Source organism: Podarcis filfolensis (assembly GCF_964270895.1).
Source record: "Podarcis filfolensis genome assembly, chromosome: 2".
NCBI lineage: Eukaryota > Metazoa > Chordata > Lepidosauria > Squamata > Lacertidae > Podarcis > Podarcis filfolensis.
The window spans coordinates 54,892,229-54,920,024 of record NC_139605.1 but is presented as its reverse complement, the minus strand read 5'-3'; the positions used below and the strand labels follow the sequence as shown (position 1 = coordinate 54,920,024).

Below are 27,796 nucleotides of genomic sequence, written 5' to 3'. Positions count from 1 at the left end.
CCCTTGCCTAGAGCATTCCCCAGGCAGCACAGAACATTTCCAGTAACTGACAGAGTCAATATCCATCACTGATTCTCACCTGTTTCCCAACAAGAAAGAGCAAGCACGTATCTTCCCTTCAAAGCATAGTAGCACAGTACATCAAGAAAAGAGATAATAAGGCAACCTGGTGGCCCCAAGGCATGTTAGCAAGCGCCAGTAAGCACATTTCCCTCACTGCCAGAAAAGATTGGCACTGAAACAACAGAACACTCCCAGTCAGGAAAGAACTAAAAGTCCATATCAGAGAGGTGACACCTTCACTTAGAAGATTTACTGAGAGACCTTTAAGCCATGGCTGAGTGTGCTCTGCTAAGCAAGACTCAAAATGACATACTAAGAAAAAATGAATTCAGGAACCTTCAGTAAGTTATGCAAAGCTTTAATTAATTGCATAGAAATAATAATTCATTCTAGTAATGGACAGGGGAATCAAGTTATATAGGGTGACAAAGCCCTGTCCTCTGACTATTGAAAACTCTGACAGCTGCATTATCCCACATTCCTTCAGCTTCTGTGATTTCACCATGATTTGCATTTAGGCTTCAAGACCCACTTTTAAAACCAAGACTTCTGTTCAAGAATGTGTCATCAATACAAAGTGTGTATTAATTCCCCACAGATACCATTTCTTTTATGAAGTTATAACTTGACTGCTCTTCCCTTCCAGGTATCTTAAGCTATTTCTTTACATTCTGTTAAAAAAGATGAGATTCCTAGCATAATTGTTCTGCCACCAATATCCTAGGAAGGCAGTCAATGGGGAACAGAGGTATAGGGATATAGGGGTGGGGGGAATGTCAGAACTGGAGCCTGGCTTTGCAGATCTCAAGAGCATTGTCTGTCAGTGAAGAGAACTGACACTGTCAGATAACAAAACCAAACTGAATACAATGTAAGGAGTGACCGTGTGTTCGTATTGCATGAGTTGAGGGGCCTTGATAAAGAAATCATTCACTATGAACTTGACACCTTGGTAAGCCATTGATGTGTGGAAATTTCTGCACAGGACAAACAGTAGCATGGAGTCCATCAGCCCAAAATTTAAGAAGTCATTACACACTCAACAATGAACCTATAGTGTCCAAGCTGCAAACATGTCTGCAGCTACTGCTTCTGACAGATATAAGACTGTGTCCTTCTTCAGACCCTCCAGCAGAAAGTGTGACAGAAGTCAAAGTGGAATGAAGATACTGTTCTCAGCTTACCCCTCGGTTGCTGGCATTTTCCTGAAGAAACTTGCGGAACTTATTTAGAAAGATGTATCTGGAAGCTCCTCCCTGAAACAACCAGTGTTTAAAGTCAGTTGAGTTCCATCAAGGTGAAAGAACAACCTAAAATTACAGTATTTCTTGGGTTTGCCTGAATTATGATCACTTGCTCATCTGATGTGAATTTTGCCCTTACAGGTAAGTCCTTAAAGACAGGTGTATACATGTATTCTCATAACTTGCTAGACTTGCACTAAGCTGAGGGAAATGCGGTCTGCTGCTGTCTTGTTTCAAACGGCTGTTTTAAAATAAATTGGAGTTCAGTTTGAATTGCATATCTGGTTTTGTTATTACTTATTATTGCTTGTTTCATTATGAGCTGCCCTGTGGGTTCTACTGGGCCACATAGGCATTATAGAAATCAATTTTTAAAAAAGAATTCTCAAGAGCTGCAACATCAAGTGATGGTCATCACAGAGCAAGAACCACACACAAACCTTTTCATTAGGATGCACACTTCATAATGCAGCCTGCTTTGGGGTGACATCAACTGGAGCACTGCTGCACTTGTGTTTTTGAGTTAAAGAGATCCACCTCACATGTTTGGTCTTGAAACATCAACGGAAGACATTTTTATTTGCCCAAGTATTTACTGTTTAAAACCGAGAGGCTGAATACTTAAGCAGTAACAGTATGGGTTTCAAACTGATTTTGTTATTAAATTCTTTATATTCTAGATGCTTTGTCGGGTTTTTTGGATGGTTGATGTGTGTTGTTTTGTGCTTCTTGTTGTATACGACCCCCAGCTCCTCTAGAAGTCTGGTGATTTACAAACATCCTAAATAAATAAGTCACCTGTCATTACTTCAAAGAAAATTCCTCTTCAATGGAGGCAGCTCACATGATCAGTTGTGAGTCATTTAGTGATGAGGAGAGTGTGATATACTGCACATGCATGCATGAAACCGATCCTACGTCAAGTTTCATAGCAGTGTTCTTTGGCTGCCTATCCTCAGAGAAGTCACCTTGTATGAATGCCCTGCTCGCCTCCATTACTAGCTCTTTTGGCTGCTGTACAGAAATCCAGTTCCCTAATCAAGAAGTCCATTCAGGATATGTACAGTTCCACACTGCCATCATTTGGTCGCCAGTGCAAAGGAGATGTTCATAAATCATTTATCTTTATTAGGAGTCCCACCTAACCGCATTAGATCTTAGAAATCCCACTCATATTCTCAGCATTATCATTTCACACAGACTCATGAGATGCCAGGGTACTGGGCAGGAGTCATTAGCCTGTGTGCCCTGTATCCAATAAACAATGTTGTCAGCTTTAGCATTGTACCCAGTAGAGAAGATAAGCTGCTAATAGCCTAATCTGAGCAAACAGCTTCTAGTGTACAATAGTTTGAGCCTCCTCACTACATTTAATATCAGGCTATCAGAAATGAACGTGGTATTCATTTGTTACTATTACAATGATTATTTATTATACTTCTTTCCCACCCATCACCAGAAGGTACCAGGACTGATTTATATTGCACTATAACAATGTAAAAGGCAAGACAATTTACAATCAGAAGAACACAGTGGGTACAACAGAATATATAATTTAGGTGCTAGATGCCAGGGTAAAGTGTTGAGTCTTCAACATATGACGAAAGCTATATAATAAAGAGTGTCAGACACATCTCTGCAGGGAGGAAATTCCATAGCTCGGGGGCTGCCACGGAAAATGCCCTCTCCCGGGTTTCCACCTCCTGAACTTCCAAGCGCCAATCTTAACAAACAAAAGAGTTTTCTACGGAAGGAGACAGTCTTTCAGATATATGGGGCCTCAGTTTTCATGTGACTAAATCTTGTTCTATGGTGAGATCCAGGCAAGGCCCTTTGAGGATACATGACAACCTCAAAAAGCAAGCTGCTCTCCAGTGTGACTGAAATACTATGCAGATAATATATGCAATCATCCTTACCCCACCATGGTCTTTATTGTTCAACAGCAACTTCAGTATCTGCACTTGGAGTTCCTCCACCACTAAGAATAAAAAGGACCGGAAATGATATACACTGCGTCAGGTAGCAGCCATCACCACATTGCTACAGAGAAACTGACAGTGGCCATATTCAAGCCTTGCATAGAAACTCCCAAGAAGAAACTGACTTTCCCAAATTATTATACACATCAGTTTGTTGAGCTACACTCCCCAAGTGGCTCTGGACAGTCTTTGGAATGACAGGAGGTAAAAACATTATCAGCGGAAAACTTAGTGCTGTTTCTAAATGAAGTTACTAGTATTGCATTTGCAAGCAGGGGTGCCAATGGCACCTGTAAGATAGCACTGCCCAGCTAATATTTTACAGCATTTGTTTATTCAAATATTTCAAATGTGGGTGTCTTGGCACAAAAGACAGTATACAAATGCAATAAATTAATTAATCGTGGCATGCAATTATTTCTCCATACTCTGTGAAAGCTGTGCTCTAGCACTGATCAATATGGCTTCATGCCATATTCTAAATTGCCCATGAGATTTTGAACGCCACTATCCCATCCTCAGACCTTCAATGCGTTTCTTGAGCCGCTGGCATCCTCTTTCATACGCTCGCCTCCTCAGTCTCTCCTCAGCAGTCTCATCTTTTATCTCTTTACTTTCTTTGCCCTGTGTTTAAAAGATACGAGGTTAACAGAGTTGTTAGCAGAAGCCAAAAAGGATGGACAGGAAGGGCTGCAAATGCTCAAGAATGCAAACACAGCTAATAAGAGAATGCAGCTGTATAAAGGTGCTAAACAAAGGGTTATTTGCATAACCTATTATGTGCAGAAAACACCTAGATAAAAGGCAACATCTCTGCAGTTAAGCTAGAACAGCCCTTAAATCTACCAGGAGTGGGTGCCATATTCCTCACCTCTTTGTTGAAGCGGTTTGGCCACCAAGTGGTGGGAATGAGCTCCTGTAAACCAGCCTCCTCCACACGCAAAGGACTCTTGATGTAAAAAAACACAACTGAGCGGAGCACATCAAATCTGCAGAGAGTTAAGGGAGTTGTGTGGTAGTTCATATAGATGCACCTGTGGGATCTATGTCACAAGCAGCATCCCTGCAATAAGTTAAGAATAACTCCACACACAGGACCATGTGAACAAAATTAGATTTCCTGAAAACAAGTCAACTCCATAGGGTACTTGGAAGCTGTAATGACTGTATCGTGCAGCAAGGAGGGTATTTGGGGGGAATGAAAGAAGAGGTGAAAAACTGCAAAAGGAACTTCTGCAACTTTTTGCTTATTTTCATCAGCTTCCAATGCATGGGGACATTGAAGCAGCTATCCACCCCACTTCCCCCATGTTAGCAATCTGCTGCTGAGACCACCTTGTGTATGTTCTCAAAGCTGTTATAGAATTTGTGCTATTATGGTCGGTCTTGAGTGATGCTACTGAGACAGAAGCCACACCCTTCCAAATAATTGGGATAATTACAAAAGGCACATGGGGAAGGGAAGCAAAGGAATAATGATCAGCTCATACATAGATGTTATTTAACTATTGTCAATGAACAGAGCATTTATCTAGCAGGGTAGGCCAGGTAGGTGTATAGTGTTGGAAGAGAGAATAAGTGAAAAATAATCCTCTGGGCATGCTGGCTGTTCCATGAATGCAGCCAGCCTACTTTCGGGGAACACTGGGATCAGATTTGAATATTAAGGGAGAGACCCCAGCTCCATGGCACAACATGCACTTGCCTGCAGAAGGACCCGGGTTCAATCCATATCAGGCAGCAGGTGATGGAAAAGACCCTCTCTGCCTGACAGCCACTGCTAGTCAGAGCAGGCAATACAGAGTAGGCAAAAAAAGGTGGTAGCAGTGGTGAAGTTAACAAGAAGCAGGGGTTATTTTGGCTAGTCTGGCTGCCTCTCTCTGGTCTCATGGCACAGAATACAGGCCATGTTATCACAGTTATATTTTTCCCTGAAAGTGAAAGAAACTGAATCTGAATGTATGCAAAGAATGGGTGATACAATAAAGTGTGATCTCAAGGACCTCACAGTGAAGATGCAGCCATTTTGCCTTGGTCAAACCCTTCCTCTCCAATTTGTGCAGAGGCGCACCTGAGCTGCATCTGGTAGTAAGGAAATAGCAACACTAAGATATAGAAGCGACTAGGGCCTCTTAAATTTAGCTGCAGGTGTGTGCAGCCACAGGAAAAAAAGAAACCATGTCTTGTTACAGGGTGATGTTTCTGTAGGGCCTACACATGAATCTTTTTGTCTGTCTAAGCAAGTTTGTACCATCAGGAGATTTGGATGTATGTGAAAAATATTGTGTTTTTTTTAAAATAAAAAAGGATACAGGACATTGTGAAGCAGGTACTTCCTGGATTTCTCATGCTTCAGGATAGCAATAGTGAGACGGAGGTAGTGAATCTGGATAGAGAAGAAGAAAAAAGGGAAATCAAGATAAGCTGCAGTGATACATGAGGAAGAGCTCTTAAAACAGCATATTTAAAATGTCTTTACAACATTTGCAAAGCTGTAACCAGTCAGCCAAAGCAGCTCCCCTCTCACTGCATGAACATTGTTCTTAAGGGTTTCTACCGGTGTTTAACAGAATAATACTCACCTGTAAGCCTAGATCAGGAACAATGGGAGAAAAGCGGTATGCCCTGAGCAGGGACATCAGCAGCTGCTTGAGGCATTCATGCACTTCATAATCCTGAGGGAGGAAAGAAACACTTTCTTACTCAATAGGAAAGAAGATACTGGGTCAGGGAGTTCCTCTGGAGAAAGGAAGAAGGGTTTCTTTCATTGAGAGTAAAAGCACTCCAGTAGCTCACCTCCATGAGAAGCCACATGAGATCCAACAACTGCTGTATAAGAGGGTGCGCTTCCACAGACCCTCCTCCTTCCAGGATGCTGAGTAGGAAGTTCATGAGCACATCTTCCACCAAGTACACTTTGCACTGCAGAAAAGAATTTATTAAAGCAGAAGACTTAACAGAATAGCTTTATCATGATGCTGCAGCAGAGTCAAGAACAGTGAATACTCTGTGCTGCTGCAGCTCTGAGGGGGCTCACAGCAGCCGTTTCCCTAGACTACATTGAGAACTCCAAGGACAGATTGTCCCACATCCCAACAATGTCCCTTTACTCAGGATCCACCTTCTCATTGGTTTTCAAGAGCCACTCCCCCCCATAATGTTGCTATTTCTTTATTATTTATAAACTACGTTTCCGTTTTTAAAAAATACAGTAAAGTAGTACACAGCATACAAAATTACAGTAAGAGCAATAAAAACATCAATAAATAATGGTTGGTAAAAAGAAATTCACAGTGCAAAGCTCTGTCTGAATGACACCATTTTTAGACTTCTAAAAGAAGGTAGGAATAATGCCTGCCGAAGCTCAAATGGCAGGGAGTTCCACAGGGCACAGCCTTCCACACTAGAGGCTCAGTTCATAGTAAAGGTTGGCCGAACCTCGTGGTTGTGGGGAACCACAATAAGTGCCCCATCAGAGGATCTCAGTGGCCAAGGTGGAGCGTAAGGGATCAGATAGTCCTTAAGGTACCGTATTTTTCGCCCTATAGGACGCACTTTTTCCCCTCCAAAAATGAAGGGGAAATCTGGGTGCGTCCTATGGGGCGAATGCAGGCTTTCGCTGAAGCTTGGAGAGCGAGAGGGGTCGGTGCGCACCGACCCCTCTCACTCTCCAGGCTTCAGGAAGACATCCGCAGCCTAGGCAGCCCTGCGGGAGTTCCCGCAGGGATGTCTAGGCTGCGGATAGCACCCTGCTTCCCGGAGCGTTGGGCAGAGCGCCCCTCGCGCCGGGCATAGATCCGCAGCGTGGGGAGCCCTGCAGGAGTTCCCCGCAGGGCTCCCCATGCTGCGGATAGCAGCCTGCCGCCCGGCGCGCAGGGCGCCCTGAAGCAGAGCGCCCTGTGCACCGGACAGACATCCGCAGCGTGGGGAGCCCTGCAGGAGTTCCCTGCAGGGCTCCCCACGCTGCGGATAGCAGCCTGCCGCCCGGCGCGCAAGGCACCCTGAAGCAGAGCACCCCTCGCGCTGGGCATACATCCGCAGCGTGGGGAGCCCTGCAGGAGTTCCCCGCAGGGCTCCCCAAGCTGTGGATAGCAGCCTGCCGCCCGGCGCGCGGGGCGCCCTGAAAAAGAGCACCCCGCGCGCCGGACAGACATCCGCAGCGTGGGGACTTTTGTCTCCTATTGCCATCAACAGGAGACTTTTTTCAAGCCTAAAACTTGCAGAAGGATGGGGTTCAGGGAATGGGATGGCATCATGGACCGCTGGTTGTCCGCTCCTGATGTAAATAACTGATCTAAACATTCCAGTGGTGTGACCCTCTATTAAGTAAGAGAATTTGTGGTTAAAAATTGAATTCACTGATGAGGAGAAGTTCACTTTCATCTGAAACTTTGTAAACAGTGGTGGAGGATCCTGAAATACATGAACTAATAGTGGATGAAACTTACCATAAGGGGAGCAAAACTGTTAAAAATGTGTGCAAGGGTGATTAAAACAGTCGGTTCTCCCTGGAGTTGCCACGTGGAAGCCTCTCTTTCCACCAGCTTCCCTTCCTGAAATACATAACTCAGGGTTACACATTTTTAACAGATCCTAATTCTACAAGAGTGTTTCTTAAGCTTGAGGAAGCCACTGGGATTCTGAGGTACACCTTGGATTTGAAGATTGTAAGATTTGGCATCAGTTAGGCCAGAGGTTTTCAACCTTTTTGAGTCCACGGCTCCCTTGACCAACTACATTCTTCCTGCAGCACCCCGTGGGGGTTTCACCTGGCACCATCTTCTTCCTTTTTCTTTTAGTACCAGGGGAAACCTTATTATCTGCCCAGCACAGACTAATAAGATTTACATCATGCTCAAATTTTATCACTGCTTTGTTTTTGGTGTATTTTTATTTTTTTATTCTTTGTAAGTCAGTTGAAGAGCTTTGGCTAAACAGCACGTAATAAAGGCCCTCGACAAAATTTGAAAAATGAAATTAAATGCCCCATACCTAATCAATCCAATGTGCAAACAGTTTTTGGCAAGGCAAGTCTGAATAAACATAACATTGAAAAGATTATCTCACCGTAACATCTATTCCAGTATGAATAACATTTTTCAGGTACCCCAACAGTTTCTGCGCTTTTGCAAGATCTGCAGCTGGTTTGTCCTGTAAGGGCCGATATCCCTCCACTGGATATGTATGAAATTATTAAGGGGAAAAAACCACAGAAGGCAATCTATCCCTCCTTCAAGGAATGATCCTAAGTCCCCAGGCTTTCCTCTGCTGCCAATCCTTGCTTTCATCCACCACACCAAGCTTCTAGAATGCTTGCCACATTTATTGGTATTTCATATGCCTCCAGGTCTTGTCCCACCCTTGCAAAGCAATCTGTACCAAGCACAGCATGTATTGTAAAGGAATTCAAGGGTGATTGCTGCTTTCTCATTCAGGACGTCTTTCTTATTCACACTGACCAATAACCACCTTGATGATCATTCAAGAAGGTAGTATCTGCTGCTGGAGATCCAAACGGCCTCCTGAGAGTATAACATTTCTGACATATTGACAAGAATGAGATTCAAACTTTTATTCATGCTGGCAAGAAGAGCTTCAGCTACAGAGCTAGAGGCCCCCTGTCCAAATCTTAGCATAACTACAAACTGGCCTTAGACAAAGCCACTCTCAGATTGTAATAAGGATAAAAAATAATAGTAGAATAGTAGGAATCTGCCTTATGGGGGCATTGTTAGGCTTACTGAGATAAAGTGTGTCGAGCATATAGTATTTATATAGCACTTCTCCTAACTATTATTATGTTACTGAGAACTAGTGGATGGCTGGAAAGGTTTAGCATAGTTGTGGCCTGAGAAGAGAATTATACTTTTCAGATGCCAACATTGCTCGGGAAAAATATTTCTACGGTTTGGCTAAAACTATTGTCAAAGGATATCGGAGAGGCCGGCTACCAAAGTTAAAAGCAACGGATTCCTTGAATGACAGGCTGATAGCAGGGAAATAGGCCATGCCAGAGCCTCGTGAGATGTTATCAAAAGCAGTCCCCAGAGACACACCATTCCTGAAAAAGAAAATAAAGAGGGGAAGGAGACAAATCCCTAAAGTTTTAACACACCTTGCCAAGAATTCTATATACAAAAGACTTATTTATCTGACATTACACAAAGGAAGAAACAGTCACAGCTTAGCGGCTTGTCTTCTGTATTATGACAAGTCAATAAAAATAAAAGCAGATTCTGAATCCCAAGTGCAAAATTCTCCCACTGCTTTGCCTGAGGATCTTAGGAAATAACTTCTTGCAGAGAAACGTAGAAAAATATGAATTGTTATTGCTGGAGCTCTGTTCAAGGTCCTGTTCAGCTTAAGAATTCCACGCAGTGACTCAAAGTGCTCTATAGAGCTTTCTGTGTTGTACAGCTCCACGCAGTCATGTTAAAAACAACCACTCATGTTGATTACTGCTTGTGTAGATCTAGTTTTATTTCTCTATTCATCTTTCTTGCACCCATAATAACATTGTACCAGGAAACATTCCCTATCAGCATCTAAACTCCTGTTCAGAAGTGATGCACTCCAACTTTATGAAACAATTTAGATGCTGTAAGGCAAAGGACCTTGTTGAATGCAATTTTAGTAGAGGATTATTGAGAATGAAGTAACTATTTACCCTTTAGTGGAGCTTGGTTTAAACTCTCAATGAATATACTTAGAAGCTGAGAGGACAGAATATAGCAGACTAGCAACATCTAGCATAGCTCTATAAGGGTGCTTACAGGCAGAAAGAAATGCTTCCCTCATCCAGGTCTATCAAGCAGCTGACAATATCTCCTGCTGCCCAAGACTGCAGAAAAAGAAAAGATTATTAGATGGGACTTGGGGTATGTAACCAATGTTGCTAGGATACTGTTAAAACATATAGAGATTGCTTCCAATTCAGTCAAGAAAAACTGTACAGGTCAAGAGTTCTGCTGCCATACTGATTCATTGTTTTTACTTTCTACCCCCTTCTGTTGCATATTGCAGCATGCAGAATTCTAGTTCTATATTACAGCAGGCAAGGGATATGAGATGTGCAATTTTCTATATCACGGATGGGATCTTTTTGGTACCGCAGGCCAGATTCCCATGAGCCAACTTTGACAGGTAGGTGAGTAGGACAACCCCCCTCCCAACTCATATGGTATCATGTGACATCACATGATTGACAGGAGGGTTGTCCAACCTACGTCTCAAAACAGTCTGCAGGCTTGGGGACTCACAGCACAAGACATGGTGCCAGCACTGTACTTGGCACTTTGGAAAGCTCTAATCACAAGGCTAGCAAAGTGCTGCTTTCTCCTCTCTCCCCATTGGAGACAGGGAAGAAAGAAGCCTGACATTAAAGGGCATAACAGAAATAAACATTGAATACCACCTCAAAGACAAGCAAACCCAATTTTCCCGATGCTTCCTTTGGCTGTGTGACCTGTTCCTAGGAGGGACAGATGCACGCAGCTAAGCTGAGCAGGGTTTAACCATTGCTCATCCGCTGCTGTGTGAGGGGTTTAAACCTGCTAGGAACAGGTACCCACAACAATGCAGTAACCTGCACTGATGTCACTGATTGACAGGTGGACATGATTGGAGAAAATGGTCTCACAGGCCAAACTCGATCTGCTGGTGGGCCAATATGCACAATGGAAGAGAAATTGGTTTTTCACAATAAAATTAAATACAAAACATGAAGTTTAATAACAAATAAATTCTGACTACACCACCCAATAAGAGTCTCCAGTTCTACTGGAGACTATGAAAACCTGGAGAGCTATTGACAGTCAGTGTTGAGATTACCAAAACAGATAAACTAATAATCTGATTCAGTGTAAGACAGATTTCTGTGTTCCTAGTTCTTGAAACAAGTGAAGTGGTTCACAGAGATACACAGACTACATGCTTAGTACAGCAAGAAAACAATTAGGGGCAGACACTCACTTTACCATAGTTGGTTGTGGTTACATTCCATTTGCGCACTCGATTCCCATCGTAAGCATATGAATCCGGAGTGTCTCCAACTCCTTCCTATGCAACATGAAAACCAAAAGCAAACCTTTACCAAAGATCACAATTAAGATTTTGTGTTCCAATAATATGCCTTCTTCCACCACTGTCACTGACATACCAAAAAGGACTGAGAAACTTGTAGGCTGGGAGAAACAGACCTGAGAGAAACAGCCATATGGGTAACATACAAGGTGTGACCGGACAGTTCGGTGAATGGTCACAGAAACCAGACAGCGGGAATATTCGAACATACAGGCCTTCAAAGTAGGTCCCCTCTGATACAATGCACCATTGACAATGTTCGTAGAACTGTTGGAAACTTCTGGAGAAGTCCTCTTTTCGTATTGCTTTCAGTTCCCTCGTCCCAGCAGCTTGGATGTGTGAAATGTTGGAAAATCTGTGCCCTTTCAGTGCAGATTTCAGTTCAAAAGAACGAAATCCGGTGGGGCCAGATTAGGAGAATATAGAAGGTAGGACAGCTCAGTAACCTCAATAATGATTTCATATGGAATATGCAATTCTTCCGCCATCATTCGGATGGAGAAACGCCGATCCCACATCAATAACTCATGAACTGTCAACATTTGCCGCCGTTCTGCTCGTCGACGGTCTGCCAGATCGAGGGTCATCTTCAATAGTTTGCCACCCTTCATGGAAATGCTTAAACCACTCATACACTGTCTTTCGAGTTACAGCTTCATCTCTGTACACAATTGTGGGCATTTTGTGGGTTTCTGATGCCAATTTACCCAATTTGAAACAGAATTTCATATTGACTCTCTGCTCCATTTTCAATCACATTGCACTGCTACTAAACGCTACCGCATCAACGTAGGCCTGTCAACAAATGCCGAGACATGTGCGCATATGTTAGCTGAGATACGGACCAACGTCTCCCACGTGTCTCTGTGAATCCGGCAGTTCCTATTGTCAAGATTTCAGTTCCCATCAGACCTAGCTAACATGGGATGATGGGAATAGTAGTCTAACAAGGGGCCACAGGTAATTTCTGGGATTTCCACCCTTGGAACTTCAGGTAAAGAGTGATGTCTAAATGTAAATACAATAAGAAAATAAATAAATAAATAAAGATGCTCTTGCATTACCTCTTGATTGAATCGGCAATTGAGAGTGCACCAACCAATTTGCATAAGGCCTTGGGATGAAATCAGCACCTCATAGATCCATTTTCCTAAAAGAAAACATAGCAGCAAATGTGTCAAATGAAAAATTCTCTGTTAAATGCTATTAACATATAAAACTAGAATAGTCCGAAGGTTTGGCAGCCAGAAGAGTTCAAAAGGATGAATTCATTTTTCCAAAACCCCTGATCGATTTGTTTAGTATCACACTACCCTACAACAAAAAGCTATCTGGGTGGCATGTCCAGTGTCTGACATTTTCTGCAAAAACCTGAAACGAATGCGGCCCCAAAATTAAAGTCAGGAATTTGTTTAAATCTCATTGTTAATAAATTCTCATCGCAAGTTGCTGTTCACTAGCAGCACACATTATGCCACTTGGACCAGTACCATGGGTTAGTGCATATTTTTTCTAGTCCTTACCTTTATACACACAGGTAGTAGCCCTGATAGAGCCAAAGTTACTATGTCCAATTACCTGAATTGGGAAACAAAGGAGGAAGACAGTCACACACCATGATTGTGTGTTTTCCATTATCAAGGGTTTCATTACATCTCACAAATGTGTGTGTGTTGGCGGCGGGGTAAGTAAATCAGTTAAAGAAAATATTAGGTCACTTTCAATTAATCAAATCATAGAACTTCCACAATAGGTTGCTCTCATTTTACACCAGGATTGGGCGCACCCAAAAATCAGGTCTGCAATTACACCAAACACAGATCTAACAACAAGCATGCCCACACAATGGCTTCCTGATTCCATTTCTCCTAGACGAAACACCCAGTGCCAAAAACAGAAAACTGGCTTTGAAGAAGTCACAACCTGTGCTGAGCCCATTACTGGCCCAAAGAGCTGCTTGGTCAAGTTGTGGAGGGAATCAGCATGGAATAAAAGCCTGGGGCAGGCCAACTGCAGGAACCAGATGGGCTGCAGGAGAGTGTGTCCAAAGATTTGTCAGAAGCAGCAAGACCAAGAAAGAGAGTGCCAAAAGGAATGATCAAGGAGTGATCACAGATGGGACAACACACTGTTTCAGTACATAATGACTATAAAAACTGACAGCAGTGCCAACAGCACTAAAGGCACTTCCTATATTGTTAGGCAGCCATAGGCACTCAGCCATAGTATTGGTAGCTAGGTAGAGCATAACAACAGCCACTGGTAAGTTCAGGGCAAAGCTGGTTCTGTCCTTCCTGTCTCAGCTGAGAACTGGAACCCAGTGAGACATGTTGACAAGAAAAACATTCAAAGCAAACCTCTATTAACCCAGTACACAAACATATCAACAGTAGAACATAGACAAGTAGAAAGTAATTCTCTAGTGGGGGTTGAAGCAGAGGGGGGAGAAGGAAGACAGCAATTATCAGAAACAAACCCTTAAAGACCAATAGAGGACAACAAAGAATATGTAGGCAGTGTTTAAAACAGAACACTTAAGCTGAGAGTGTTAACAGGTGGGCAGCAAGATACATAGAGGCATAATAAAAGAGTGAGTTGTGCAAAGCAAACTACAGAGAAGTAAGAAATTTCAGACTTAGGTGGGCTTATCAGAACATTTTATTTATTTGTTTAGAACATGTACATCCCAACCTTCACCGCATGCTATAAGGGCTGCTTCTAACAGATCAAGTTATATAAAACTATCCCAAAACATGTACATTGCTGTATCATGCCTCATTTTAAATTCAGTATACAAGTCACTTTATCTGACAGCAGTGTGAAACATATAGATTTGTGCTGTTCCTTATAGGACTGACAAAAGAGAAACATATTTACCCAACATCAAAAACCTGATTTGATGCCTACCTGATTCCAGAGGGGAGACAGTTCCTCCACCAGGATGCCACCAGGGAGAAGATCCTATTCTGAGTCCTGGGCAACTAGAGTTCAGTTGGTGATAGCACACAACTAACAATGTGTCTCCAGCACATCTCAACTCACAGGCAGAACAGTACAGGGACAGATGCTGTTTCAGATAGCTGAGTTCCTAGCTGTTCAGGGCTTTATATATCAATCAACATCTAGAATTGGGCTCAGTGACACATAGCTAGCCAGTGCAAATGCTTCAAATTTGGTGCTATATGATCACAGGCAGTATAGCTCTTCAAAACGTCCACAGCCCCATTCTGCATTACAACTGTGCTCATAGAACTGTGTCCTACACAGAGCAGCTAGAGAACTAGATGGAGCAGAAATAAGGCACTCCACACCACTGTGGCCACCTGGATATCAAGGAGTACCCCTAGACTACATATTTGATCCTTAAGGGAGAATGCAACTCCATCCAAAAAAGTTGTGTACCTAATTCCTGAATCTGGGAACCACCAGCAGCTCTCCCAAGAACCAAGGAACCATCTGAACTCAAAACTTAAGAAGAACCATGCTATAACAGCAACCAAAGGGAAAGGTTATAATGAAGACCTGACAAGTGTTATCAAAAGGGAGAGACCCTAACAGCAACTCTAGCATAAAACACATTTTCTATTAACCTCAAACCAATGACGGCGTGATAGTGGCTCTATGTTGACCACAATTAATAAATAGGAAATATTTTCTTAAACATGCAATCTCTCCACATATCACCTTCACTCCTGAGACAAAATTTTCCCATTAACCTCAGTTAAATGGTTTGTCACCAACATTAGCAATTAATGTTTGCCTTAAATTAGAATCTCAAACTGCTGTCTCAGATTATAGTTAAATGGTAACCTTAGTTAACCTTCATCACAGTTGACATAACTGCTGACAAGCTGCTTAATGGTGAGGAAGGGGATTCGCTCCAGAAAGAGGAGTGGCAGGAGATAGGAAATTCACACTCAGCTTATTAGCCAATATTAGCAGGGAACCAGTGTTACCTAAGCCCAAAAGCAAAAGGAGAGTGAGGACATACCGAAACCAAAAAATGAAGTGAGAAAACACCAGCACAGACTTTAAAGAGCGACCTAGAGTCCCCAGTGACAAGTTAGCCCATTCACAGCGTTTACCTCACACTCACCCCAAGTAGGTCATCATCCACCAACAGGAGCCCTTCAAAACCACTGGTGTGATCCAACACCACAGTTGAAGGGCCAAGCCTGCCCTCTACCCCCTGATCTGAAATGAAAGTTGAAGGAATGACAATGAGAAATATTTGTGAAGCAACAACATAAGAGGTAGAGTAATTGAGATGAGGCAACTCTGTGTTCAGTTTTATGGCAAAAGAAAGAGGCACAAGCATCAGTTAGGATATTATATGGTTATTTTTCTTCTCCTGAACACAGAGGAAGTTCCCCAAAGGTAGAGACATTTCATACATCCAAGCACAGTTCTCCATAGAATCCCATGTGTGGAGGGTAGGTGACATGTGTCTTTTAACAATGACACACATTAAATAGAAAAAATACTGAATATGTGTTATCGTTGAAAGACCCATGTCACCTACCCTCCACACATGGGACTCTATGGAGAACTGTGCTTGGATGAATCAAACTGTTTCAATGAATACTGCTCTGAACATCAAACAGGCTGATATACTGCAAACCTTCTGTGTAGTTGGCCATTTCTTTTCCCAAAATAGATATTATGTTTATCTGATAAAACTTAATAAAAATACATTTTTTAAGAAAAAAAGACCACCAAGAAGGGAACTAGGTTTAGGTGGAAAGTCCCCATAATATGCTATTCTACTTTCTCTTTAGGCAATTGCAAAATGAGCAGACACCAGAGGCATCAGCCCCGGTGCAATGTCATGACGTCACACATGCAAGGTCACAAGGAGCCAGGGAATGGAGCCAAACATGGTGGCAGCACAGCCTCTGTCCTCCCCTTCCCTCTGCCATGCAAGGTAAAGATGGGGGAAGCCGCTCCCAGCTAGTGGCGGTAGCAGCAGCAGCAACCAATGACCACTGAGCTATGCCATGCTTGGCTCCAGTATAGGCTGCTTCTCCCGTCCCTTCCCCATATGGCAGGAGGAGAAGGAGCCACCACAGGCCACTGAAGCTGCACTGCACCTGGCTCTATGTTCACCCTCCTCCTCCTCCTGAACATTGGGGGCCCGGCCCCCTCAAAAAACAAACAATGGGGGCACAAAGTCGCTCGGCCCCTTGGAGCTGACACTTATGGCAGACATTGTATCTATTTACCTTGACCATCTTCTGAGACAGCATCTTCTGCCAGCAATCGTTCTACGTGTTCTTGTAGGTTTTGAAAGGAGAGGTGCTTTCTAGGAATAAAGTGAAGTATCCTTCAACAGTTTTTATATAATTCCCCATGGAGAGACTCACATGAATTGTTAACCACAGTTTCTTCACTACTTCAGCACGATCCTCCATAAACTATTTATTTAATAAAGCCACGTGGTATGTTTAATAGATAAAATAGCCCAGGGACACAACTACTTGAAAGGACCAGAAACTAAAATATTAGACAAATAAAAATAGCTTCTATAGAGAAAATGACGTCATGGATTCTCAGAGACACACTCTGGTGTTCACCAACATGAACAAATTAATTATTTTGCAACTCTTTCCTTCTAGTGTGAATTTTGAACACAACGCTATAGAGTATTCAAATCCCAACTGCCAAGATTCTTTATGGCTTCCTATTGGACTGCTGTAGTGAAGCAGACATGTACAATTTGTGACTAAGATGAATAAAACCCACCAGCCAGGGCCTGTGTCCTTTCAGCTTCTTAACACTGCTATGTTTTTACAGTTCCAGGCAGACAGAAAAAAGAGAGCTGCTGTTGGCTGCCACACGTGGCTGGTGGTTTGCATTAGGTTGGTGGATCACCATGCGTTGAGGCTTATGCAGCAGAACCCCTAAATCCAACAGGAGCTATGAATTAATCTAAGCTCCTTTTTTCAGCTTTTAAAGAATAAACCAAAGGAACTTAATGCTGAAAGTTTTGACACCAACCCCAAAAACATGGTAGAATGATGAATTGGAGCATTCCAACTATACACTGGGAAAGCTGTGGCAAACAACAAGAAACAACTCTATTCCTCCTCCTCCTCCTCCTGGTAACTGCTACTCATCAGAAGGAAAAAGGGATGAAGGTTATTTTTAGTAGCACTGACAACTCAGTTGTGAGTTCAGAAGCTAAGTATATAGTGGGCGGAATTTGACCCCAGCAGATCTTTAAATACAAACATACAACAGGCGTTCTTCCAGAGCAACATTCACATGAGAGGTCTCAATACGAGGATTCCAATGTGTACAAGAAAATGAAATTAGAGGACTTTGCTAAAGGCCTTGTTTTGTGATTTCTTATTTGATTCAGGAGGATTATACATAACTGGCAAGGAACAAGTGTAAAGCAATTTTTAAAATCACAATCACACAAAAGAAATGAAAAAATAATCAAAGAAAGCTAACATCATCATTTCACATGAGAAGTACTTGAAACTAGTTTTGATAATACAAACATAACATATTGAGACACATTCATTTAAATTAATAGTGGACATGTGTCAGTCATTTTTAAGTGTTTAATAATCTAACAGTGTAATCCTAACCATGTCTACTCAGAAGCAAGTCAAATTGAATTCAATAAGACTTTCTCCCAGGTAAGTGAAGTTACAACTACAGCATTAAATATTTCTTAAATAGTGTACAGATGTTTAAAGACATTCAGCTTTCATCATTATTTGCCATTTGTAAGTGCCATTTAGCCAGATTTACAGAAATTATCATTTAGATCAGTAATTACCACACCCCTGGCCTCTCATACATACCTTCAAAACTAAGGCATGCAAGTTCTACTGTCTGAAAGGCCCATCAGCTTTATACCACATAAACACTTCAGCAGTAAAATGAAACTTTTGTCTCATCTAGAGTCAGCATTCAGCTGTGTTCCTAAGCAGTACCATTAAAGTAACACCACAATACAACTTTGCTTGCTCTTCAGTGAATCAGAAGTCCAGTACCTATATGCAGCAGTAGGCTGAGTTCCATCAGCAATGGGAAAGATGCGATGCAGATAATCATTCAGGAGTTTGCTGTTCACTATCCCTATGAGAATGAGTAAAAAGCCAAGTCAGCAAGGAACAACCAGCTATTACCTCCAATATACCAATTTTACTTCTACAAGTGAGGCAAGATGAACTTAGGCAGCCCTGTTTCATTTATTTATTTCATTTACAGCCTGTCTTTCTTCCATAGAACTCAAAGCAGTTTGCATGAGGTTCCCAGGAGGCCGCCCATCCAGACACACTCAGAGCTAGCTTCCGTAAGGCAGCTAAATCATATGACTTCAGCCTATGCTGTTGCCTATATAGCTAATACTATATCATAGTACTTAATCAGCAAAAATATGGAGATTAATAAATCAGTTTTGATAAGATCATCTCATAAATCACTTAAAATGTTTACTTGAAAGATGACCCCAGTGAATTCAGTGAGACTTACTCCCAAGTGTACACAGAATTTCAGCCAATGCCGCTAAGGCTATATCTCTACCAAATGTTTTTCCTTAGAGACCAACTAAGTTTGTTCTTGGTATAAGCTTTTGTGTACATGCACACTTCTTGCACATGAAAGCTTATACCAAGAACAAACTTAGTTGGTCTCTAAGATGCTACTGGACATTTTTTTATTTTTATATATATTTTGACTGCGTCAGACCAACACGGCTACCTACCTAAATGTTTTTCCATATGTCTTAGTATATACAGCAAATAGAGGATACAGCATGCCTCTTATAAAAAGTGTTGTTTCTAGCTGAGACTCTACTTCCAGGTTTTTTCATAGCAAAGTTACTAAATTTACTCCTGAAGGATTCAAATAGTGTGTTAATGTGTCTCTTGCCCCTCATTGTTGCCATGCTGCTATTTGAATGTTTGCACATTCTCCTGAGTTACTTGGCAGGAGGAGCTACAGCATGTTGCTTGAAATGACAGATCAATTTGGCCTGTCCTTGTTATCTCTCCTTGTCCCTCTGCTTCTCTTTGCACAGTCATAATGCAAATGTGCAGAGACCAGCCTACAGACAATGAAGGACAAGCCAAATAAACAATAAACCAAAAGAGCTGCACAGAAGGATTTTGTTATGCTCTAAGTTTCCTTAGCACTTTCTTTAACAGCTACAACTTAGCATTACACATGTGAGCATGGGATTCATAACAGAACCTTTTAAAATTACCAGTACCAAGTAGCTGTTCTATTCGAGAGCCTATATCAGTAGGAACCTTGGTCTATGGTAAAATGCATTCACAAATGATTATGCTGATCATTTCTCTATGATAACAATCTTTTCAAACCGGAACACCTGTTAACTGCAAGTGAGGGTAGATTTGCATTAAGCTAAACCTTTTCCCACCAGGTGAATTCTGCAATTACTTTGAGTCAGAAGGCCACATTCATCCAAGTGTTGTGATTTCTTTATTGCATCCCAGCACTTCAGACCTAATTTCTGTCTGCAAAGGAAATGTCCATTTACAGGTGAGCTTTGAATCCAAATTGCGCCTGCAAATGGGCAACAGGCTGTCAGCATCAATCAGCAACCCCCATTTGCCAAGGCACAACTGACAGGCTCCGGATGGTTCCTTTGCAGCCACATCTTTACCTATTCCAAACCTGACATTGCATATGATGACAGTTGGGGGGTAGGAGAGCATGGTTTCAGGTTCCCCATTCCTGACTTAACCAAAACCATCTTCTCCATCTGTGTGAATTAAAAACTAACAGATAAAATAAGACAGATAAAACACCCTTTATCCCAGTTTGAAATTCCATCCATGCTTTCCCCTGCCTCTCATAGGGCAACACTGTTTTACATCAGATGACAAGCAAACCCATTTCAACTAGGCCAACACTTGGCCTTAAACAATGCATCAGATATTTAATAGCATTGTGCCAGGGACAAGTCTGGAGTGCTATGAAAGGTGAAACACCAAATACATGTTAATTCCTTTAAGCAGATTTAGCTTTGCCATTAGCTTGCACAACTGAGCTAAGACCCCAAAAAAGTATCTGCCAATGAAGTGGCAAACTTGAATAGGTGGCAACTTTGTTTGCACAGCTATGGTGCTGAAAACAGTGAATCTCTCTCCTAATTACTTGATGACAAGATTTGTAAAAACAGCCTCCTCTTCCCCCAGTCATCCACAACAGTATTCCTACCTGCAACCTTGGACTTCTCAGGCTCTGTGCTTAATCTATAGTTCTTCCGAGAAAATGTTGTTCCAGAAGCTCTTGATGTCATAATTCAGGTCAGCTTGAATGGCCACTAATCTCAAAGCTGAAATAGGGGGGAAATTGACCAATTAGAAATGAAAACACTTGCAACAAAGAAGGATGCAACTCTTCACAAAAATTGGAAGAAAGTAGCAATACATTTTTTTGTATTTGCCCTGCTTCTAAATGTGTATATACTCTGGCATAAAACTCACCGCCTCTAATAATATACTATAAATTTGTTAAGAAAACAAGTACAAAAACTCCAAGGCGTTTCACTGCCTGCAGCATGAATACTGGAGCGCATCTAGGTTAATATGCAGAAAATTTTGGCTCATAAACTTAAAATGATTTCATTTAAGAAAAGCTAGAAAAGAAGATCTGCATTTTTCCTAGTCATAACAGAAAACTAGCAAAACAAGAGCCAAAAATGTTCACTGAAGACTGACATACATAAAGAGCATGAATAGTTTAATGTATCTAAAGTTATGGTTTTAAAATGAGGGAATGCACAAAGCATAATCCCGGGATAGGGACCCTCCGGGTGGGTCTAATTAGGCCTAGCAGGTGTCCTAATACAGCCTCCTGGACCATTTCCCCCATACCACACATAAGTTGGGAGGCAGGTAAAGGTGTGGCTTTTACACTGAAGCAGGTTTCATAGAGGTTTCAACATAAACCACCTGGAAATGCACTTCAAAAACAATGTCTCTTAGCACTCATCAGTACTTTGAAGTGCATATCCATGCAGTTTCTAGGGAAAGCGCTTTGAAGCACACTTCAAGGATGTTAACGGTTGTCCCCAAAGTTGAAGTCTTTGCATGGATGTCTGTCTGCTGGTGGTTCTTGGTCTACAGGACAGAAAAGTTTCCCCACCCCTGATATAGTTAAAAAACAAAGAAAGGGAGAGGGGAAGCCATCTGAACAGCAATAAATATCTATTGGCAAACACATTCCCGTTTTTTATGTAACAATCCACATGTATAGCAATACAAAAAAAGTTAATGCCTATATAGCCAAACAACTCTCAGGAGAGTTATATGACTAGTGTTCTGTTTTACGGGAGACTTGTGTTTGTCAATAATTGTTTCATTACTCTCTAGAGTTCAAAGTAATGGTTGCAACAGCAGCTGTAGGCTTTCTATCTATATAAACAGAGCATGATAGTCAGAACAAGACTCATATTTGTTTGCCTTAAAACAGAAACACAATGTATAATGATGTTATACAAAGACTGTGTAAGAACATGCAGTACAGTAGAATTCCTAAAGGTTTTCTGTTAATCAAACATGCATCCAAAAGATAACCTGTTGCCCTGCAGATGCTTTAAACTACAATTCTCATTATCCCTGACCAGGAGTTGGCACTTAACAACATTTGGAAGGCCACAGGCCCTCCATCCATGTTGCTGCTGTATTAATTGATATGTTGCTTATATGCCAAAATGCCTTCTAATTGGCTTATAACCTATCCTTTCCCTTTCCATGTATATTTTCTATTCCCATGAAGAACTTCCTTAGTATATAATATGTGGTCAGCTTTTTTTCAGCCTGCAATTTTCAATCTTTTTTTCAGGTTCATTTCATCTACTATAAACTGAAGCAAATATTAAGGAACTTCACTTATTTTATATATCACTAGACACTGTTTTATCCATAAACAAAGACTATATGCAACATCCAGTCACTGTCAGTCCCATAATATGCAGCAAGTCTATATCCTGAATCCCCAAACACTGGGCCATCATGTCTATCTGTTCTACATCCACATTAGCAGGAACATGTTCTTCCTTCCGAATAATATGAAAACATCAACTTACAATTCAGGATTACCTTTCACACTTCAACACAAAAAAGTAACCTTGGCAACAGCAGCAAATGCAGCTGACAGGCTAGATGGCAAGCAAGGAGAGTATAGTAAGACTGGCAGAATTGTTTTCATTTACACTATGAAGCAGTTTAGTTTTACAGTGGACCAATTTTATTAGAATTTGTTTAATTTAGTGAGGGATTGTCTCTAAAAATCCAAAAGCTGTAAGCGTACCTGCATTATGAATGAGTTTTTTAAACAATACAAGAATTTCACAAATAAAATGGCAAACAATACTAAGCGACCTTCCCATGCATCTGTTTTTGTTTGTTGCCTCAAAGTCAAAACAAACCAACTTCCATGTATCTCATCTGCCTGGTCACCTGAAGATAACCTTAGGCAACCAAATAAGTGGTTATTTTCAAGGCTACATTACAGGGTTTTGCAATAATCTTTGATCTTAGAGACCTGACACTGAAAAGTATACACAGATATTTCTTCCACTAGAAATAACAGAAAATGGTAGACCTCTTTATGAGGAATACATCTATGAAAGCAGAGATGGTCCTAGTTGCCAAGGACCTTCCCAGAACAATCCTACCCAGGCTTATTCAGAAGCAAATCTCAGTTCTGCTCACCATATCTTTAAAAGCATATGGTGGAGCTGGAAAAAGTACAGAAAAAGGCAACCAAAGAAATCAGTGAGTTAGAGCAACTCCCCTACAAGGAAATATTGCAATCAAGAGGAAGCATGACAGAGGTATATAAAATTATGCAAGCTGTAGAGAAAGGCGGTAGAGTTAGGTTTCCCCCATCTTTCACAACACCATAACCTGGGGTCATCTAATGAAGGTGAATAGTGGGTGATTTAGGACAGACAAAAGGAAGCACTTATTCACTCAGCACATGGAATTTACTGCCACAAGATGTGGTGACTACCACCAATTTAAATGGCTTTGAAAGGGAAGCACACAAATCCATGGAGGATAAGGCCATCAGTATCCACGTTACCTCCAAGATCAAGAAGCAGCATGCTTCTGAATACCAGTTGTTTGGTGAACAACAGCAAAAAGGGGCTGTTACTCTCATGTTCTGTTTGTGGACTTTTTTGAGCATCTGGTTGGCTCCTGTGGAAAACAAGATGCAGGACCAGATAGGCCTTTAGTCTGATCAAGTGCATCTTTTCTTATTACAGATAGGTAGCCGTGTTGGTCTGCCATAGTCAAAACAAAAAAATTTTTTTTCTTTCCAGTAGCACCTTAAAGACCAACTAAGTTAGTTCTTGGTATGAGCTTTCGTGTGCATGCACACTTCGTCAGATACTTCAGTATCTGACGAAGTGTGCATGCACACGAAAGCTCATACCAAGAACTAACTTAGTTGGTCTTTAAGGTGCTACTGGAAAGAAAAAAAATTTTTTTGTTTTGATCTTTTCTTATGTTCACTAAGTTCAGGTGGTCTTACTCCCAAAGAAGCATGCATAGGACTGCAGCCTGAGCCCTTCATGAGTTATATAAAACTGTCATTTGAAGGGTACAATCTGAATAAACAGACATTATTACTTTATATTAATTTTAATCCTACAATTATCTTGATTGCTGGAATATTTTGACTATCAGATTAACCATGTGACAATATGACAACCATTTATTTGCAAAAGGAATACACGGTAAATGGAGCAAAGGAAACTATGCAGATGTCAGCTTTGGTTCTAAGCAACAAATGTAGCTGAAAACAGTGCTAGTTTCTCTGCAGAATACCATGCTGCAATAACTCTGGTCTTCAAGAGTTGTGAAAGCCTTGGAGGTATTTCTACACTGCATGGTAATTATTACTTCTAGTTTTCCACTGGTGGAGGTAATTTTTAAACCACCATGCACTGCAACATCTGGATCACTGTCTGGCACCACTGTAGCAGCTTCTACTGTTGCATATTCAAAGGTTTGTTAAAAAAAGTATTTAATGATCTGATCCCATACTCACTTACTTGTGAGGAAAGTCCAGTGAACTAAAGAGTGCTTACTTCAGAGTAAACCAAGCATAGGATAAGGCAGCAAAGATGCAGACCTTGAGCCTAGCACAATCAGGCTGCAGTCCCATAACACTCACCTGTGAGTATACCTCATTTAAATCAATGTGATTTATTTCTGTGTAAGTGTATATAGGCTGGCGCTATGGTGACCACAGACTGCGCTGTCTGCTCAGAAAGACTCCCAGGTTAAGCAATGTGTGTATAGGATTACGGGCTAGAACTCAGTGGGGTTTACGTTTGAGGCGGTTCGCTGAAGCTCCCACTGACAACCTCCTCCGCGTAACTGAGGTTCCCCACGACACATCCGAGGGGAGACTGGCTCCCTCCCTCCCTCCGCATTCCTTTGGCGGAAACTTGAAATCAAATGCTTCCCCACAGCCACCAGGGCTCCTCCGAGGTGGTGTCAGCGCTGCGCAGAGGGACGGTGCCGGGGACGGCAGGGAGGTGCGCAAAGGCGGGAGAAAAGGGGCATGGAAGATGCGCGCGCGGCGGCTGGAGGCACCTGGCGGCAGCCGCTCCCTGCCTGGAAAAGGCCTCCCGACGAACCCACGCCAAGGGCAGCGAGACCCGGCCAAGGACCGGCGCGACGGCGGCGGCGCTCACTCTGCGGGGCTGACCGCCGAGAGCTTCCCCGCGTGGCTGGAGGCTGCGAGGAGCGCCTTCCCTCAGCCCCGGGCGGAGCCGACGAGGCAGCCTGGAGCTCTTCTCGGGTCGCAGAGGAGCGGGGCAGTTCGGCGCCGCGGCACTCTGCCCAAGCGGCTGACCCGGGCCTAGCCGCGGCCGCCGAGCCAGGCCTCTCGCAGGCGCCCCTCTTGGGCCCTCGCGCCCACCCCGGCCAGGGGCTCCCCGACCCCGGAGCCCCAGCGAGACCCCTCCGCTCCTGCCTGCCTCTCTTTCCGCCGCTTTGACTCACCGCCGCCACCCCACGCCTGGCTCGCCCAGCCCCGGCAGCGGCTCCTCACAACATCCGCCCTGCTACGGAGCGTCGGCAGGGACACACAAAGCGGAGGGTTCAACCGCAGCAGGAGAATTGGGGCGGATCTCGCGCCGCCTGTGCCGGCGCCGCCCCCGAGAGCCGGCGGCGGCGGCACAGGCGGCGGCAGCAGACTGCTCTCCCCGCTCCCTGGGACTGTGCGACTGACTCTTGTTCAAATTCAGACATGCATCCTCTCCTTGTGTCGCCCTGCTTGTCTCTGCCTCCCGCGCTCTCCCTCGCTGCCCCGCTGCCCAGAGTCTCGCAGAGTTTCTGATATTCCGAGCACATACCCGCCGCTTCAGCTCCACCAGACTCCAACTGGGGTTTCCTGTTAATGACCGGTCCCCTCCCGCCCTTGGGTTTTACATGACAAGTACGTTTTATATTCCGCCTTTCTTCCGTAGGGTGCTTCCACATAGGGTCACCATACTGTAAACAGCTCGTTCACAAATCGCAAACAGGATGTGGACGACAGTTCTCGCTTAGAATTGTAGAGTTGGAGTGGGGGGGGGCACTAGGATCATCTAGATCAGGCATAGGCAAACTCAGCCCTCCAGATGCTTTGGGACTACAACTCCCATCATTCCTAGCTAACAGGAGCAGTGGTCAGGGATGATGGGAGTTGTAGTCTGAAAACACCTGGAGGTCCGAGTTTGCCAATGCCTGATCTAGTCCAATGCGGGAATAATTTTCCGGACATGACCCTGAGATTAATTTTTACCAGTTTCCCTCCAGAAATCAGATGAATGATGGGGGCATGGGGATAGGCAAGCACCAATCCTACAATAAAGGTTGATCTGAAAGCACCCTTAAGTACATTTTATATCCCAGCTTTCTTCAGTCATTGTGGAAGAAAGTACTAGGGATTCCCAGCATCCAGGCATTAGTCAGACCCAAACGTGTTCGTGGTTGCATCATGTGCCCTCAAATCTGCTTCACTAAAAAGGCAGTTTTCAATTAATTCGTTAGGAGGAGGACCTCAACTCAGTGGTATAGCATATGTTTTGCATACAGAAAGTCTGAAATTCAATCCCCAGGATCTCTATGTAAACTAGAAGAGACCAAATCCTGGAGAGCTGCTGTCCATCAGTGTGGATTTTTTAAATTTAAATTTTAATTTAACAGATTTATTAACCTTATTACAGAAGCTATCAAAGCAGCATACAAGAATATAAAATAAAACTCTAACAAAAATAAACAATTTCTACAATTGCACATTTAATATCCCATAGAATGATTGTGTTACACTTCAGGAAAAGACATCAGTAGCATCTAAATATCAAGATGCTAGGCAACTGTCTAATTTCAGCTGGTAATGGATTTCTGTTTACAGTGGTACCTCGGGTTACATATGCTTCAGGTTACAGACTCCGCTAACCCAGAAATATTACCTCAGGTTAAGAACTTTGCTTCAGGATAAGAACAGAAATCGTGCAGTGGCAGCATTAGCTAAAGTGGTGCTTCAGGTTAAGAACAGTTTCAGGTTATGAACAGACCTCCAGACAAATTAAGTTCTTAACCTGAGGTACCACTGTATTTATATACCAAGTTAGATAGATCAGTGGTCTGACTCTGTATGAGGCAGCTTCCTATGTTCACTAGCCTGTCAGTCCCTGGTATTGGTGATCCCTTTAGGGAGGGTCCAGAGCTCTAGTGACATTCCCACAGTCCCCCCCCCCCCCGTGCAGAATTACAACTTGAGGATGCCACCAGCTAGCTACCATGTATGTAAAGTAAGTCTTGAAACCTGTGGCATTAGTTCTGGTTAAATGTGGTTAGAATTCAGCTGCTTGAGAAATACATCTGCAAAGCCAATAATGGCTCATTCAATTTAGAGGATAGTCACCTAAGTTCTACGATACCCAATGCCCTCCAGATGTTGTTGGACTACAGCCTTGTCTCAGCTTGTGTTAGCAATGATCAAGGAGGATGGGAGCTGTCCAGCAATGTCTGGAGGGAATTGCAGATGGATAAATCCATGCATTACTGTGCAGAATGGTATCAAATAGACTAATGGGCTTCAGCAGAAGATGCCTTCCGAGTTCTTAACAGAGTGACTCCAGCTTTTGGCTCTGGAGCTTTAAAAATGTATGCCCCTTTGGCTTTCCTTCTGATTTTATTAGACTCCCCCACCAGGTTGCTGTTGTACTCTGTACTCTACTGTATGGAAACATCTAATTGCGGAATGAGATATAATCTCAACAGGAATAATATAAAAAAGGATCATGGCCTGTGAGCTGCCTTTTGGCACCTTTCCAAATCTCTCCCTATTAGTTTGTCTAATTTTTCCTAAGAAGTTGGAAGTTGATTTGTGTGTAGAAACACCCACAGACCCACACCAAGTTGTTCTATT

The 27,796-nt window shown here is 42.7% G+C and overlaps 1 protein-coding gene across 4 annotated transcripts in view; it reads right to left on the bottom strand.

Annotated features, from left to right (window-relative positions):
• Positions 1-25,686, bottom strand: part of RNF123 (ring finger protein 123) — an 88,882-nt gene extending 63,196 nt beyond the window's left edge. Inside the window, exons 1-19 of one of the 4 annotated variants that reach the window (XM_083603255.1) lie at positions 25,381-25,686; positions 20,573-20,690; positions 18,379-18,463; positions 16,594-16,673; positions 15,468-15,565; positions 12,895-12,949; positions 12,436-12,521; positions 11,261-11,347; positions 10,063-10,130; positions 9,225-9,350; positions 8,357-8,471; positions 7,738-7,842; positions 6,086-6,211; positions 5,872-5,964; positions 5,602-5,675; positions 4,161-4,278; positions 3,814-3,913; positions 3,227-3,288; positions 1,248-1,319 (exon numbers count right to left, since the gene is read on the bottom strand). In XM_083603255.1, coding sequence (XP_083459381.1) covers positions 1,248-1,319; positions 3,227-3,288; positions 3,814-3,913; positions 4,161-4,278; positions 5,602-5,675; positions 5,872-5,964; positions 6,086-6,211; positions 7,738-7,842; positions 8,357-8,471; positions 9,225-9,350; positions 10,063-10,130; positions 11,261-11,347; positions 12,436-12,521; positions 12,895-12,949; positions 15,468-15,565; positions 16,594-16,673; positions 18,379-18,463; positions 20,573-20,654 — 1,632 coding nt within the window. In that variant the 5' untranslated portion in view covers positions 20,655-20,690; positions 25,381-25,686. Of the gene's footprint in view, positions 1-1,247; positions 1,320-3,226; positions 3,289-3,813; positions 3,914-4,160; positions 4,279-5,601; positions 5,676-5,871; positions 5,965-6,085; positions 6,212-7,737; positions 7,843-8,356; positions 8,472-9,224; positions 9,351-10,062; positions 10,131-11,260; positions 11,348-12,435; positions 12,522-12,894; positions 12,950-15,467; positions 15,566-16,593; positions 16,674-18,378; positions 18,464-20,572; positions 20,691-24,702; positions 24,849-24,969 lie in introns of those variants that run through there. The other 3 variants (XM_083603256.1, XM_083603257.1, XM_083603258.1) reach the window with 3 other exon arrangements.
• Positions 25,687-27,796: the final 2,110 nt, after the last annotated feature.